This window comes from Grampus griseus (assembly GCF_964374135.1).
Source record: "Grampus griseus genome assembly, chromosome: 13".
NCBI classification, from domain to species: Eukaryota; Metazoa; Chordata; class Mammalia; order Artiodactyla; family Delphinidae; genus Grampus; species Grampus griseus.
The window spans coordinates 47,026,752-47,040,482 of NC_139007.1; the positions used below are offsets into that span (position 1 = coordinate 47,026,752).

Sequence of the window (13,731 nt, forward strand, 5' to 3'; positions counted from 1 at the left end):
AATTATAAGGGTACAGCTTGATGAATTTTCATAAAGTGGAAAACATCTGTGTAAACATCACCCAGATCAATATGTAAATGGAATATGCCCAGAACCCCAGAAGTTCCTTTGTGCCTCTTCTAGTCACCATCTTGTACATAACTTCTGCAGAGTTTTAAATTTTATATAAATTTAATTACATAGTAATTTCTATATTATAATATACATCTGATAATTTCATTATCTTTCACATTTAGGATCTAACTCTGTTATTTGTTGGTTTGTGGACTTTATTTTTTCCTTATGTTTTAAAATTTTAGATTTTGAGCTGACGTCCACAGGGACAAATCCATGGGACTTCCGTGAGGACTCAATTCAAAATGCTTCCCTCCAGGGAAGATATGTTTTGTTTTGTTTTGTCCAGGATTCCAAGGAGCTGCTAACCCAGAACTCTTTAAGTCAACTTCCAGCCTTAGGATTTTTTGGCTCGCAAATGTAACATAAATTCAAACCTCATTCCATATGAAGGTAGCGTTGTGGTTGCAAATTCTCAAGGGGACATTTTTTATCCCCCTCAGCTGAGTCCTTGAAAACTAAATTTCCTTTTACTAGAGGGCATATTTTCCTCCATTTCTAACTTTCATTGAATATGTTATCTTTTGGAGATCCTGGCTTTCTGTAAAGGTCTTACTTAGTTCCAACCCTCTACCTTATATGGACCAAGGCTTTGTCATCTGTCCTTCATTTGACAATTAATGTTAAAGGGGATCATTTAGCACAACCGCATGATCTAATTCAGCATCACTAATAATGGTACAAACCATTATCGTAAACTTCCAAATGTGATGAATGAGAAACACACATTACTCATGTAGCATTTTCGCCAAAAATGTTTACCCTAAATCTAATCATCAGAAAGAATCAGACATCCAGATTTTGGCACATTCTATAAGACATTAACAAATAATGATGCTATAAAGATTCAGAAATTCTCAGGAAAAAAACACATTTTTTTCTTTTGAGAAGTTGAATCAGGAGTCTTACGTGTCTTTTCTTGGGTGAAGCAAACACCTGAATCATTAATGATATAGTTTTAAAGCTGACTTTGGAGGCTCCAATTTAATTCTTTTTTTTAAGCTCAAGTATCTGACATCTGTTTTACAGTAGTTTGAGCCTCAATTAGATGGAACAAAAGAAATGGAAATGAAGTACCCAAGACAAATGTGAAAGAATCAAAGAAGACAGAGTCTGCAAGATTTGACAACTGATTCACTTATGAGATAGTATGGAAAGTAGAACAGTCCCCCAAAGATGACTACATCATAACCCTTGGGACCTCTGAATATATTAGATTACATGGCGAAGAGGAACTGAGATTGCACACCAGCCAACCTTAAAATAGGGAGAATATCACATTATCTGGACGGGCCCAATGTGATTACATGGAGTTCTTAAAAGGGAAAGAGGGAGGCAGAAAAGAACCAAAGAGGTGGCAATGTGAGAGGGATTAGGGTCGGCATTGCTGGCTTTGAAGAGAGAATGGGGCCACGAGTCAAGGAATGTGTTAAACTCCAGAAGCTGGAAAGAGCAAGGAAACAGATCCTCTCTTAGAGCCTCCAGAAAGAAAACACAGTCCTGTCAACACCTTTTGAATTCAGTAAGACCCATTTTGGACTTCTGATCTCTAGAACTGTAAGGTAACAAACTGTGTTGTTATAAACTAATATAAATGGGGATGTAGGGGAAAGAGCGAGCCGGAAAGGATTCCTGGAATGAAGGTGCAATGCACAGAATTGGAGAAGCCTAATGAGGAGGTTTGGGAGAGAGGAGGAGTTTAATTTTGAGCACAAAACCGAGACAAGGAGGAACTCTAGTGAGTGGTTCAGTCAAGCTTTGGAGCCTAAGAGGCCTGGTTCTTACAAGCTATTCCAACTTGGCCAAGATAGTAAACCTCTCTGTGCCTCAATCTTTTCATCTGAAATAGGAATAATAATAGCACCTACTTCATAGACGATTATACAGAGGAATAAATGGGATAATTTATGCAAGGCTCTTGTACTTAGTTTATGCTCAAATGTTGGTTGATGATAATGATGATGATATAGAAAACATGCTGTGTATTGCTTTTAGTCATCACAGGCCACTACACAACTTTAATTTGGTTTATGACCAAATATCAGTGTAGGAATAAAAAATGTAAATTAAACTACCTTGCTTCCTTGTTTAGAAGGGATACCAGCTGTACTATTTCTGTTTCAATGATTATTCTCCAGATTTGTGCATACACACACACACACAGATGAAACTGCATTCATTGTTCAAGTTGACATTTTGTTCCTCTTCTAAGACCTTGGATGTGCCCTTACAAAACCTACACAGCTGGCCTAAAGCCCGATGAGACTGCTATGCTCCAGGAACACTGGGGTTGGGAAATAGCTGTGTCCAATCCTGTAGCCTGCAGGGCAGGCTTTCTGCCTCAGAAGGGCAGAAATAGGACAGTCACAGGAGAGATTAGCAAGAGGTCCAAGAGATGGAGGAAAATGGAACTTGCCTAAGTAGGGTTTATTATCACTTTACCTGTCCCATTAAAAGCACCACACCCTCCTAGGATGAATTATGCTTTAAAGATCCTTCTTTTCTTCTTGGAAATCGTTCTTCCTTCCTGGGGCTAAGGACAGGTATTTGCACATCTCTGGAGGTTAGTATTTCCTACTTGCTCATTAAAGACAAAGTTTAATAAGACAGTGTGCCTGCTCTAAAAGAGCTCAAAGTCTGGTGAGTGACCAGCACCCAAACAATGGTATAAAAAATTTGTTTCAAGAAGGGTAAAACCAAGTGCTTCACATCAAGTGTGGAGACTCATGGAACACAGGTGGCAGCATAACAAAGGAAAATGCTCCAGAGGGAAGTGTAAACAAGTGCCTCTGGTAGAAAGGAGGTCTGTTTTCCAACTCTGATGCTCCATTGCCTCGTGGTCTATTAAATTTTACTCCATTTTCCCAAAGGATTGACATATAAGCGACAATCAATTAAAACCCGAGGTCGTGAGAGAATGCTGTTTTTCAACGAGGCCGAGAACCCTTACTGACAGATGCCTGTGCTATTTCCAGTTTTTGATTATTATGAATAAAACTGCTGTGAACATTCATTTACAAGTCTCTTTTTAGATGAGTGTTTATCTCAAATAAACACCTAGAGTGGAATTTCCGGGTCACAGGGTAGGTGTATGTTTAATTAAAACAACTATTATAAGGGAATCAATAGAGATCGTGAGGCAAGACTGTTTAAGTAAAAACGGGTTGGCTAAAATGGAAAGTTTTGTGTGTGTGTGTGTGTGTGTGTGATCGCGCCGAATTTGTCAGGGGCAGCAGTTTTATTTAAACATTGAAGAAATCTTTTATCTCAATTTCAGTCCTCAAACTGGAATCTCCTCTAAATCAAGGAGACCATCTTGACTGACATGATGTTAGAGCGCTATTCATTTGTAAACGGTTTGCTCTACTGGATCCACACGCTGCCATTTTGCACCATCACTAACAGCATATTCTACCCCTCGTTTTAACTGAGTCCTCTGCATTTCTACATAGAATGACTCTGGTTGGTTGGGAAAGCTGGCATAAAGAAAAGCTCTAAGTACTGGCAAAATCACTGGGATGTACCCCGTAAGTCCTCTGCTGACTCCATCAAAACACTTTTTTTAAAACCAGATCAAAATAATCATATCTTTCATTATAAAGGAGAAACCTCTTCATTAATCACCTTGGAAATACTCTAGGATTTTATCCATTCTGTTTTTATTTCCAAGTCATTTGCTTGCAACCTAAGGGGTCTGTAATGCATGATTCTTCTTCCTGTTAACTGAATTAGATGCCTCATCTGAAACTCCTGATAGCAATGCCAAGTTAGCTGGACTAGAAACAGATGCTTCTAATCCAAATATTAACCAGCTAGAGACACTAAGGCACGTATGACTTAGAACAAGGACCCAGGTGCCATCAAAGCTGGGATGTCAAGGCCTCTGCAGAGTAACCTTCTAACAAGGTTTTATTTGTATATGTTTCAGTTAAGGTTTTAATCTCTGATTAGAAGGGAGAAAATAAAAAAGATTTAACTTGCCAGCCCAAGCTTTCAGCAATATAAAAAACTGAAATCTGATTTGTCTGTTGGAAAAGTAGAAAGAAGACTTGATTCAAATAAGTACCTTAGAAATTCAAAGTACAGACACAGTGCTATGAGCTGTGCTATGAGCTGAAATGCATAGACATGCCCTTGTATTTACAGCACCTGCCATCAGAAAATCTCAGTGCCCTTCAGGGGAAGGCCCTGAGAAAAAGCTTTTTGATGACTGCAAAGAAACTGTAAGATAGACGTAGAAGGCAGAAGTGTCCCCGATCTAGTAAGATTTTCTCTTGCGTATTTAAAGAAAACTTTAAAAAGTCAAGTCAGCATATTCTTATTGAGAATTCAGAGAGTCTGAAATTTCAAATACATTTTTATAATAACATTAGGCACTTGGTAGACATAAATCTTTTATAAAAAAATTTATTTCTCTGTTAATACAAATTCCAACATCAACAAACAATAGTCCAGTGGAAAAATACTTAGCCATTAACATTGAAAACTTCTTTTGTTTAATAAATAGAACTTTGGCATTCAAAATTCTAGCTGTAAACCCTATTAAAAAGCAAAAACAAAAAAACAACCCCTTTACAAAAAAAGAGGCAAGGATGATAGATCAGAAGGCATAAGCCAACCAGTGGCTTCACATTCTTCTTACAATAACTGTATTTCAATTAAGTCATGACCGTTGTATTTACACATGAGGTATTCTGGGTGGTTCAAAAACTGAACCTAGTTTACAAAAACCACCAGTCATAGTGACTGATTATACACTCTGCTGTGCTTTTAATATAACCACCTAGCACCTTACTACTTCTTGTCATCACACCAATGTGATGCTGAATTTTATGTTTACATATTTAAATAACTATTTATACATATATGTACACATATACACACAAATGACTATAATCCAAAGGAGCTTCCTGCTCACTAAACAGGGAAAAGGCTGGGCTCCAAAGACATATATCTGATACCTCCCCTCATGTTTACTAAGGTATCTACCTAGTAACGAAAAACTGCTCCTTGCTTTAAAAAAAAGGAAAAAAAAATCCTAATCAAGTCTATTTACAGAAGAACAAGGTGCAATAATCATCAACATTCTTACAGCTCACGTAAAATAGAAATGAATGCTTACTGCAGGCAAAAAGGCACAAAAGGTTCTCTCTGTATGCAGCTGTAACAGTGTTGTTAATGACTTATTGATTTGAAACTACATTCTTTATATACTCAATACTTCTTTTAAAAAAGAAAAAAATCCAAATATCCAAAACCTTTCCCTCTTCATGATTAAATGTAGAACATTATCATGCAGCAATTTTCACCATGACATTTTGGGGTGAAGCTAGAAATTTTATGTTTTGTGAACACTGGGAAAAAAAACTGTCAAAAATGGAAACAAAATGAATTAACTTTGGCTCTGAGAGCTCTAGCTACTGGCAGTTTCAAATGACACAGTCTGAGTGAGCATGGTTATGAGAATTGCTTATTTCTGTAATTACATATCTACAGTGATAGAAAGCTGCATAAGAGAATGCCAATAATCCAAACTGAAGATGTGCCTGAGCTGAACTGTGTGATGTAAAAATATAGTCCAAGTTCTCAGCTACTGTATTATTCAATGAACTATTAGTGATACTGAAAGAACATTTTCCCAATAAAGTAGTTCCTTTAAAAATGCCCTCTAAGAGAATCCTATTAATAAGTCTTGAACTATGACAGAATTAATTTAGAAGCTCATTAGTGAGTCAGAAATGTACAATATCCATTTTAGCAACACTTTCCAGCTCTTGAGCTTGTCTCTAACAGGCTACTGGAAGAAGCCTAATTCAGTTTAATAAATTGCCATGACCAAAAAACAAATTCCACTAAAATAAAATACTGTTAACATTAAATACCGAATCCTATTTCAAATACAAAAAGGGGCCACACTTATTTATTTATTTATTTAATTCAGGCATGGCTTACCTAGTCAATACTTAAGCAAAATTTCAAACAGATTTACTTTAAAACTTAGGTTAATTTTCACCTCAGACATACAATCACTGTAATAACTTCCAAGAATATCCTAGTTCAAACCAGGACAAGATACTATAGTGTTTCTATTTGCCCATCTTACCTAGCCTAACAGTAAAATCTTTGTTTTTAATGAGATACTGATATTCTTACTATTCTAACACAAAAGGTTGTCTTGGGAAAGGGGAATTTTCTGAAAAATCAAAATCAAAATTAAATACTGACAAATTAGAATACTACTAGTTTTATTTCCCCCCAAATTCCCTCCAAGTCTGTCTACTTATTATCTAGGCCCCTTTTCAAAACCCAGACTCCAAGAGATTACATTCTGTACTTCAGGGTTATACTTACACTATCACATCTTAAATCCCCTTTTTATGTGGAGCATACATTTTGGAAACTGAAATACATCAGCAGTAGTTAGTTAATTTTCTACTAGGTTAAATTTGTTTTAACCTCAAGATACGTGAACTAAGTCAAATTCTGTAAGTTTTAGAAAGCTAACTTATTTTTTAAAAATATAAATTACTTAATCCCAACTAAGCCAGAAAACAAAGTATCTACAGTGATCAAAACAAATGATCAAAAGTTTGTTTAAACAACAATACTAACCATAAACCCCCCAAACATATACATTTAAAAATCTAGTGACCCAAATCAGTGATTATTTGCCCATTATCACTATTATTTTAGGGTACCTTTACTTTCAAAATTATGGAGGCTGGGGTGTGGGGGAGGGGATTCTATTCAAAGAGGATGTAAAAGTGTTGTGTGCTACACTTGTGGTTTATCTGTTTCAGATGCTATTACCTACTTTACTGTAAAGGGCCATTTTTACAGATCTTAATTTTTATAAGGCAGAATTCTTTGCATCAGATTTTTGGTACAAATTTACTACTCCCTGATTGTCTTCAAACCACCAACATTCAAAAACAAAAGAACACATGAGAAAGCCAAATTCTTGCTAGTGACTAAGTCCTTCCTTATTAGGTTAGGGACCTTGGGATGCAGAATCACTACAATGCACTGATTTCTTAGTGCCCAGATCCTAAGGCTTAAAAGGGCAGGGAGGACTCAGGCACTGAATGGAAGGGAAAGTCTGATGTCCTTACAATGTATTATAACTGATTGTTGAAATATAACTATAAAATAACTATTGAGAGCTGTATATAAGCCAATTTCTGAACTGAATGTCTTCCTGGGTAGTTTCCTTGAAGGCCTTATCCCAAATATGTTTTCACTGCTGAAAACTTTAGGAGCGTATTTTTCTAGGAGCAGCCTTTATACCAGTATATAAGCTCGGCAAGAAAACAGACATGTGATCTGCTCTTGCCTCAAACAATATTCTCCTGCTTGATTAACATCCCTCATTCCTTCTACCTGTTATTTAGTCTTGACCTAAATGAGACCTGGGGTTGCATCAAGAGATAAATCAAAACAACTCGTAAAGGACAATGACTGCCGTAACTAAGTACATTAAAAAGAACGTACATTTAAACGCTCTGAAGGCAATGGAATATACAGTCCTTCCAAAATACCAGTTAAGACAGGGAAATACTCATTTGGAAGCTTAAATGATTATAGGTCTATAAAAAAGTCAGTTGCATTTCATAGTGATATCCTGTACCCCAGAAGAAGAACTAACCTGGCCAAATTTGTATTCTATGAAGAACCCTGTTTTTAATGTACTTTACCTAACAAAAGGAATTGCAATATCACCTGGGTTTAGATTTTGTTTTATGCTAGTGATAATTCAGATATAAAGAATACAGGTTGATTTTTTTCTTAAAGTAGTTTCAACTTTAAAACAGATACACAACTGTTAAAATGTAAACATTTGAGATTTGGATAAATAAGCTATTGTTCCAGAGTCACTTTGTTAATCTTTCTTTTACAATAATGATCTGAGGCCTTAGGTTTGCATTAATTATATATGGCTTTGTTTACATTGATATATATATATATAGATATATAGATAGATAGATAAAATATATAAACAAAAAGTTGTAAATAGTAAGGGACATGTTAAAATTAGTTCAGATTACGTTAAATTGCCTTGTAATACATACATTACAATGCTAACGGGAAAACCATCACATCAAAATTTCACATCTCTTCAGCAATTCACAAGCACTCTGGAAAAACAGCTGACCTATCTACAGTACTAAAATCAACCCAACCCTACAACCTCACCATCTCAGCACAGGGATTGTTCAAACACAGATGGTTTCGCCTGCTGTACTACTATTTGAACACTTGCCTGCTGTGGCAACTCTCGTTCAGCCAGCCCTTGAAAACCCCAAGTACAACACAAGCTTCTCCATGAACAAAGAAGCAGCACAAGAATACAGTGTGTGCCTTTCTTAGAAGCTTTGCTTTGATCCTAGAAATCTTTATAATTTTGTGAACACACACACATACAGACACACACACACACACACAAAAAAAACTACAGGATTAAAAGAAATCCTATCCCTTTATCTGAAGGGCACTCTTCACAGCTTGGTCCTACAATCAGTAGTTTGAGAATACAGGAATTTTTTTCTTATACATTTTATCATATTTTTCAAATGGTAATTTAATTTTTTTCCTGATTAGATAAGCCCCTTCGATACTTCCTCACATCCCAATTCCTCCCCAACAGAACAAATCCACAGAAAAAAATACTTATGTGCAAGTCGTATGTCACTTGCAAGTTTCTATCATGGCTCCTAAAAGAAATGTGAAGAGCCTAGCACAGCAGCGTGTAACAGTGGGTCGTTATTGCTGTGGGGCCAACGCTGGTCACTGGGTTACACAGTTGTCTCCCATGTCCTGAGCATAGCGGTCTGATATCGTGGTCCGTAATTCATCTATGTCCCTCCGTAACTGGCATACATCTGACAGTTTTTTAGTGAGTGTTTCTGGGCTGTGGTCATTCTCAGTCTCTTCAGCTGAACAGTTCATTGCTGTGGAAATAAAACATGGAGAAAATCTCACATTTTTTGGGAACAAAGTCATTTTAGGATTTTCAGCTTATTATCATTGTAAATATAATGCTGGATACTGAATACAAGTCAGGCTCAAGTTTAAATTATGCATCACTCAATAGTAAATGCATCTTATCTACTTGGTCCTTTTAAAATTTTGCTAACTAAAATGCATTAAATTCATACAGTGATAACACACAAATTCAACAGGTTTAATGGATGACAATATTCCAAAAGTAAAAAGGAACATGCTCTAACAGCTCTCTTCAAACTCAGAAACAAAAATCTGAAAATCACTGTGTGGTGAGGGGCATTATCTTATATTTTTACAGATTGCAAAGTATTAACAATCGAGTGTGTGTGTGTGTGTGTGTGTGTGTGTGTGTGTGTGTGTGGGTTGGGACCCTATGATTCTAAACAACTGAATCAGGCTGATAGCTAGTTGCCCAATGGCTGAATCACTGAGGGTAAGGCCCTGAGTTAGCTAGCTTTTAACTAATTGGAGGCATAAGAGTCAGATAACTTGTTATTTATAACAAACATTAATTGAACTGTTTTACTGTTCATGAATCATGATCTGGGCACTATGCTGAGTGCTGAGGTCAGCAAAATAATGCATACAGTGGCTTATTCTTAATGATTTACATACAGTTTCACAAACAAGTAAATTCAGTCAGGTACCACAGGTGACCTGCCACTACACAAAGGCTACATTAGCACAAAGAAGAGAAAAAAAAAGGCCTCACTGGAGAGGGGACAGGTTCACTGAATGGGACAAGGAAGCAGAATGAACAAAGGTATACAGAAGCAGAAAACAAAACAGTCTGACAGAAATTGAGAAATATCAAGAAAACCAGCTCTAAAATAGCAGAACACAAATTAAGAGAGGGGAGGTCCAAGAAACAAGGCTGGAGAGGCAGGTGGGAGCCACCTTTATCTCTATTCTCAGGGAGGGTATTAGGAAATCAGAATCACAGGTTAGACAGATGGCTCTGGCAGCAATGTAAAGATGGACTGGGGTGGGGAGGGCACAAGGCTTGGCAGAGAAACCAGTCTAGACGAAGGGCTACGAAAGCTTGAATTAAGGCAACAGTGCAGTGGAGATGTGGCAGCAGGAATAAACGTCACAAGTAGGAAGGGACTCATAGACATGAAGAAGTTCGATTATCAATCAGCTTGGAAAGGGGCCAGGGACTGGACACGGGACACAGATGGGGGAACGAGTAGGGTGGAGGATAAAATCTGGGTTGGGGTGATAGGTGGATAGTGGTTCTACTTATTGAGAGGAGGAACGGGTTTAGGGTAGGGAGGAAAGAAAAGTAGGTTCTGTTTCAAACATATTGAGTCTGTGATACCTGTGAAACTGCTGGTCCTAATATACAGGTGAGTACAATCAGGACAAAAGGGACATTCTAGGCAGTGAGAGATGAATGTCTGTATGGGTCAAAGGTGTAGAGAAAACAGCAAACAAGTGGATATGTACAAGATTACTCAGAGAAAGTAAATAGAAACAAAAAGACCAACAAGAAAAGTTTCCTGGGCGACCGCCAGTATTTAAGTGGTGGAGAATTTCACAGATTGAGGCTGAGCAGTCATAAAAGTAGAAGTGGAGCCTAGAGAATGATGTCATGGAAACCATGGTAGCCCAGATTTAAGAAGGGTGGGGTGAACAGTATCAACAGATAACTGATGGTGTGATGAGATAAAGGTTCAAAACACCTCCATTGTTTTTGAGAAATTAGTTGGCTGGTCAAATTTGCAAATGCCAGCCTATAAGGTAAGGGCTCTGGGGTTAGACTTTGAAGACTGGAAGGGCTGTACACTGTGTGTGGGAGGTGCTGAGTCTCCCTTCTGTTCACATTAGGAGCACGCTCTTATCCTGGTACTGAAAAAGTAATAAATGCTACACAGGACAGTGCAGATGTAGAAGGTTACAAAGTAACTGAAGGGGTGACCAGCTCTAAAATGGTGGAGAAAACCAGTCTTTTGTGTGTGAGCTTTTATTTCTTGCTCCAAGAGATCACTGCTAACTAAACACCCCATGTTCACCTGGCAAACCTCTCCTCCTTTAAGATTCAAGCCAAACACCAGCTACTCCATGGAGCCTTCACAGCCCTTCCCAGGTAGATTTAGTTGGTTTTCCCCCTGTGCTCCCACTGCCCTCTGATCACATTTCAGTTACAGTACTTACCACAATGCTGTAATATTTTGGTTAATGTGTGAGCAAGGGCTGTATTCAACTTACCTGCATTATCAGCACCTTAGTGCTTGGACCGTAGAAGGCATCTGATAAATGTTTCCTGAGTGAGTGAATATACTTAAACATTGAAGTGTCTTTCAAAAAGAAACAACCCAATCAAAAAATGGGCAGAAAACCTAAATAGACAATTCTCCAAAGAAGACACACAGATGGCCAACAGGCACATGAAAAGATGCTCAACGTCGCTAACTACCAGAGAAATGCAAGTCAAAACCACAATGAGGTATAACCTCACACCAGTCAGAATGGCCATCATCAAAAAATCTACAAACAATAAATGCTGGAGAGGGTGTGGAGAAAAGGGAACCCTCTTGCACTGTTGGTGGGAATGTAAGTTGGTACAGCCACTATGGAGAACAGTATGGAGGTTCCTCATAAAGCCAAAAATAGAGCTGCCATAAAAAGAATGAAATAATGCCACTTGCGTCAACATGGATGGACCTAGAGATTATCATACTATGCAAAGTAAGTCAGAACGAGAAAGACAAATACCATATGATATCACTTATATGTGGAATCTAAAATACGACACAAATGAATGTATCTATGAAACAGAAACAGACTCACAGACATAGAAGACAGACCTTTCATTACCAGAGAGGAAAAGGGAAGGCGGATAAACTAGGAGTCTGGGATTAGCAGATACAAACTACTATATATAAAATAAACAATAAGGTCTTCCTGGGAACTATATTTAATGTCTTATAATAAGCTAAAATGAAAAAGAATAAATATTTTATATGTATAACTGTATTGCTTTTCTGTACACCATAAACTAAAACACAACACTGTAAATCAACTTATACTTCAATATTTTTAAAAAAGTGTTTTTTACATACCCACACTCATATATGTGTTCTCACATTTATGAAGTGGAGGGGAAAATTCTGCTGACATCTCTGAGTACAGTTACATGGTTCAATTAACAAGTGAGATACTTCGATAAAGAGTATTATTTGGTTTGCCAAAATAACTACTATGAGGCAAGACGGCAGAATCTTTTTGATGAAACTGGAAACAAAACTAGTCTCCACTCAGTCACATATTAACCATATTATTAGGCAATTACTCAATACAAACATGTTGGTACATAAACACTATGGTCTTACTCCACTCATATCTCCTTACTGAAGTCCATTTCCTCCATATTAAAAAGAGACCAACATGTCAATATTATAATAATTTAGAGCCATGTAAGTTGAGTGTTCCAGCAAAATTAGCACAGACGGGAGGAGACACTAGGATATTCTTGTGGTGGTTCTCACCATTATGTGTTCAGGAAGGCAGAACTGAGGCAGAATGAGTGGGTGTCACATTGGAAGGGACAAAGCCAGCAGGTGTGCATCACAAGGGCAACAGATCTATGGGCCATGAAAACTGGCTCATGTGACAGCATTGGCACTTACTTTAGACAGTTGCCATAGAACATACGTAAGAAAGCTTACGAGTACCTTCTCTCAAATACTTTACCAGTGGACTGATGGCTGGGTCATTAATTTAATACAACTGCCACATGAAAGCAAAGAGAATCATTACTTTTAGAAGAGTAATCAGGAAATCACACCCAACTACCATTCCAGTCACATATTAACAGAATCAGCATAGGAAACATCTCCTAGCAGGCACATTTATAGGCATTCTTCTGAGTGGCAGTCCATATCAACTACGACCCTGCTCATTTCTATAAACATAATGAGGCAAGTTCTAGCAATGAAGTAGGAACAGGTATTCAGACCCACAGATTGATTCAGAAATATATAAATCTAAGTACGAAAGGAGATAAAAACAAATAGGGAAAAGGCAGTCAGAAGTTCCCGATTCATGAAAACACATTTCTAATTGTTAAGCAATACAGTAAGAACAAGTCATTAGCCACTTACATCGGATTCCCAGTAATAATGAAAGATTAGGCTCTTTGCCCTGAGCACGCTGATTAAGAATACTACACAATGCCTTCAAGTCCAACAAACAATAGGACATTTCCTTGAACAGCTGATCAATCACACTCAAATCGAATAGTGGCCTTTTGGAAAGAATGGTCTGCTGCCTGGATTGGTCTGCTTCCTGGCCCTGATCCAATAAAGAGCAGGTCTCTTCTGTTTGTCTTTGGTTCTGCAATGGATAAAGAAAACAAAAATCTGGTTGTTAGAACAGAGGAAAGGTACTCAAAAGCCATAAAGGTTAACAATCCCTCATCCAATTCTATAAAGAAAACAGTGGAATATTACATGCCCATTAACCAAATTTAACTGCATACATATAGCAGGAAAAATAAAAAGGGAGCGAAAAAGAATTTAAATAGTGGAAACGGTGCCATCTGATGGCCTAGAGTAAACCTGAGAGAGGAAACGTGAATTCAAACAGCCTCAGTTTCTAGGGGGTCTCTCA

At 37.5% G+C, this 13,731-nt stretch overlaps 1 protein-coding gene across 1 annotated transcript in view; it reads right to left on the bottom strand.

Annotated features, from left to right (window-relative positions):
- Window positions 1-4,571: 4,571 nt before the first annotated feature.
- CEP85L (centrosomal protein 85L) overlaps window positions 4,572-13,731 on the bottom strand; it is a 154,508-nt gene continuing 145,348 nt past the window's right edge. Inside the window, exons 12-13 of the mRNA XM_082669082.1 lie at window positions 13,224-13,455; window positions 4,572-9,062 (exon numbers count right to left, since the gene is read on the bottom strand). Of these exons, the coding sequence (XP_082525208.1) occupies window positions 8,899-9,062; window positions 13,224-13,455 (396 nt within the window). The 3' untranslated portion in view covers window positions 4,572-8,898. The remainder of the gene's footprint in view (window positions 9,063-13,223; window positions 13,456-13,731) is intronic.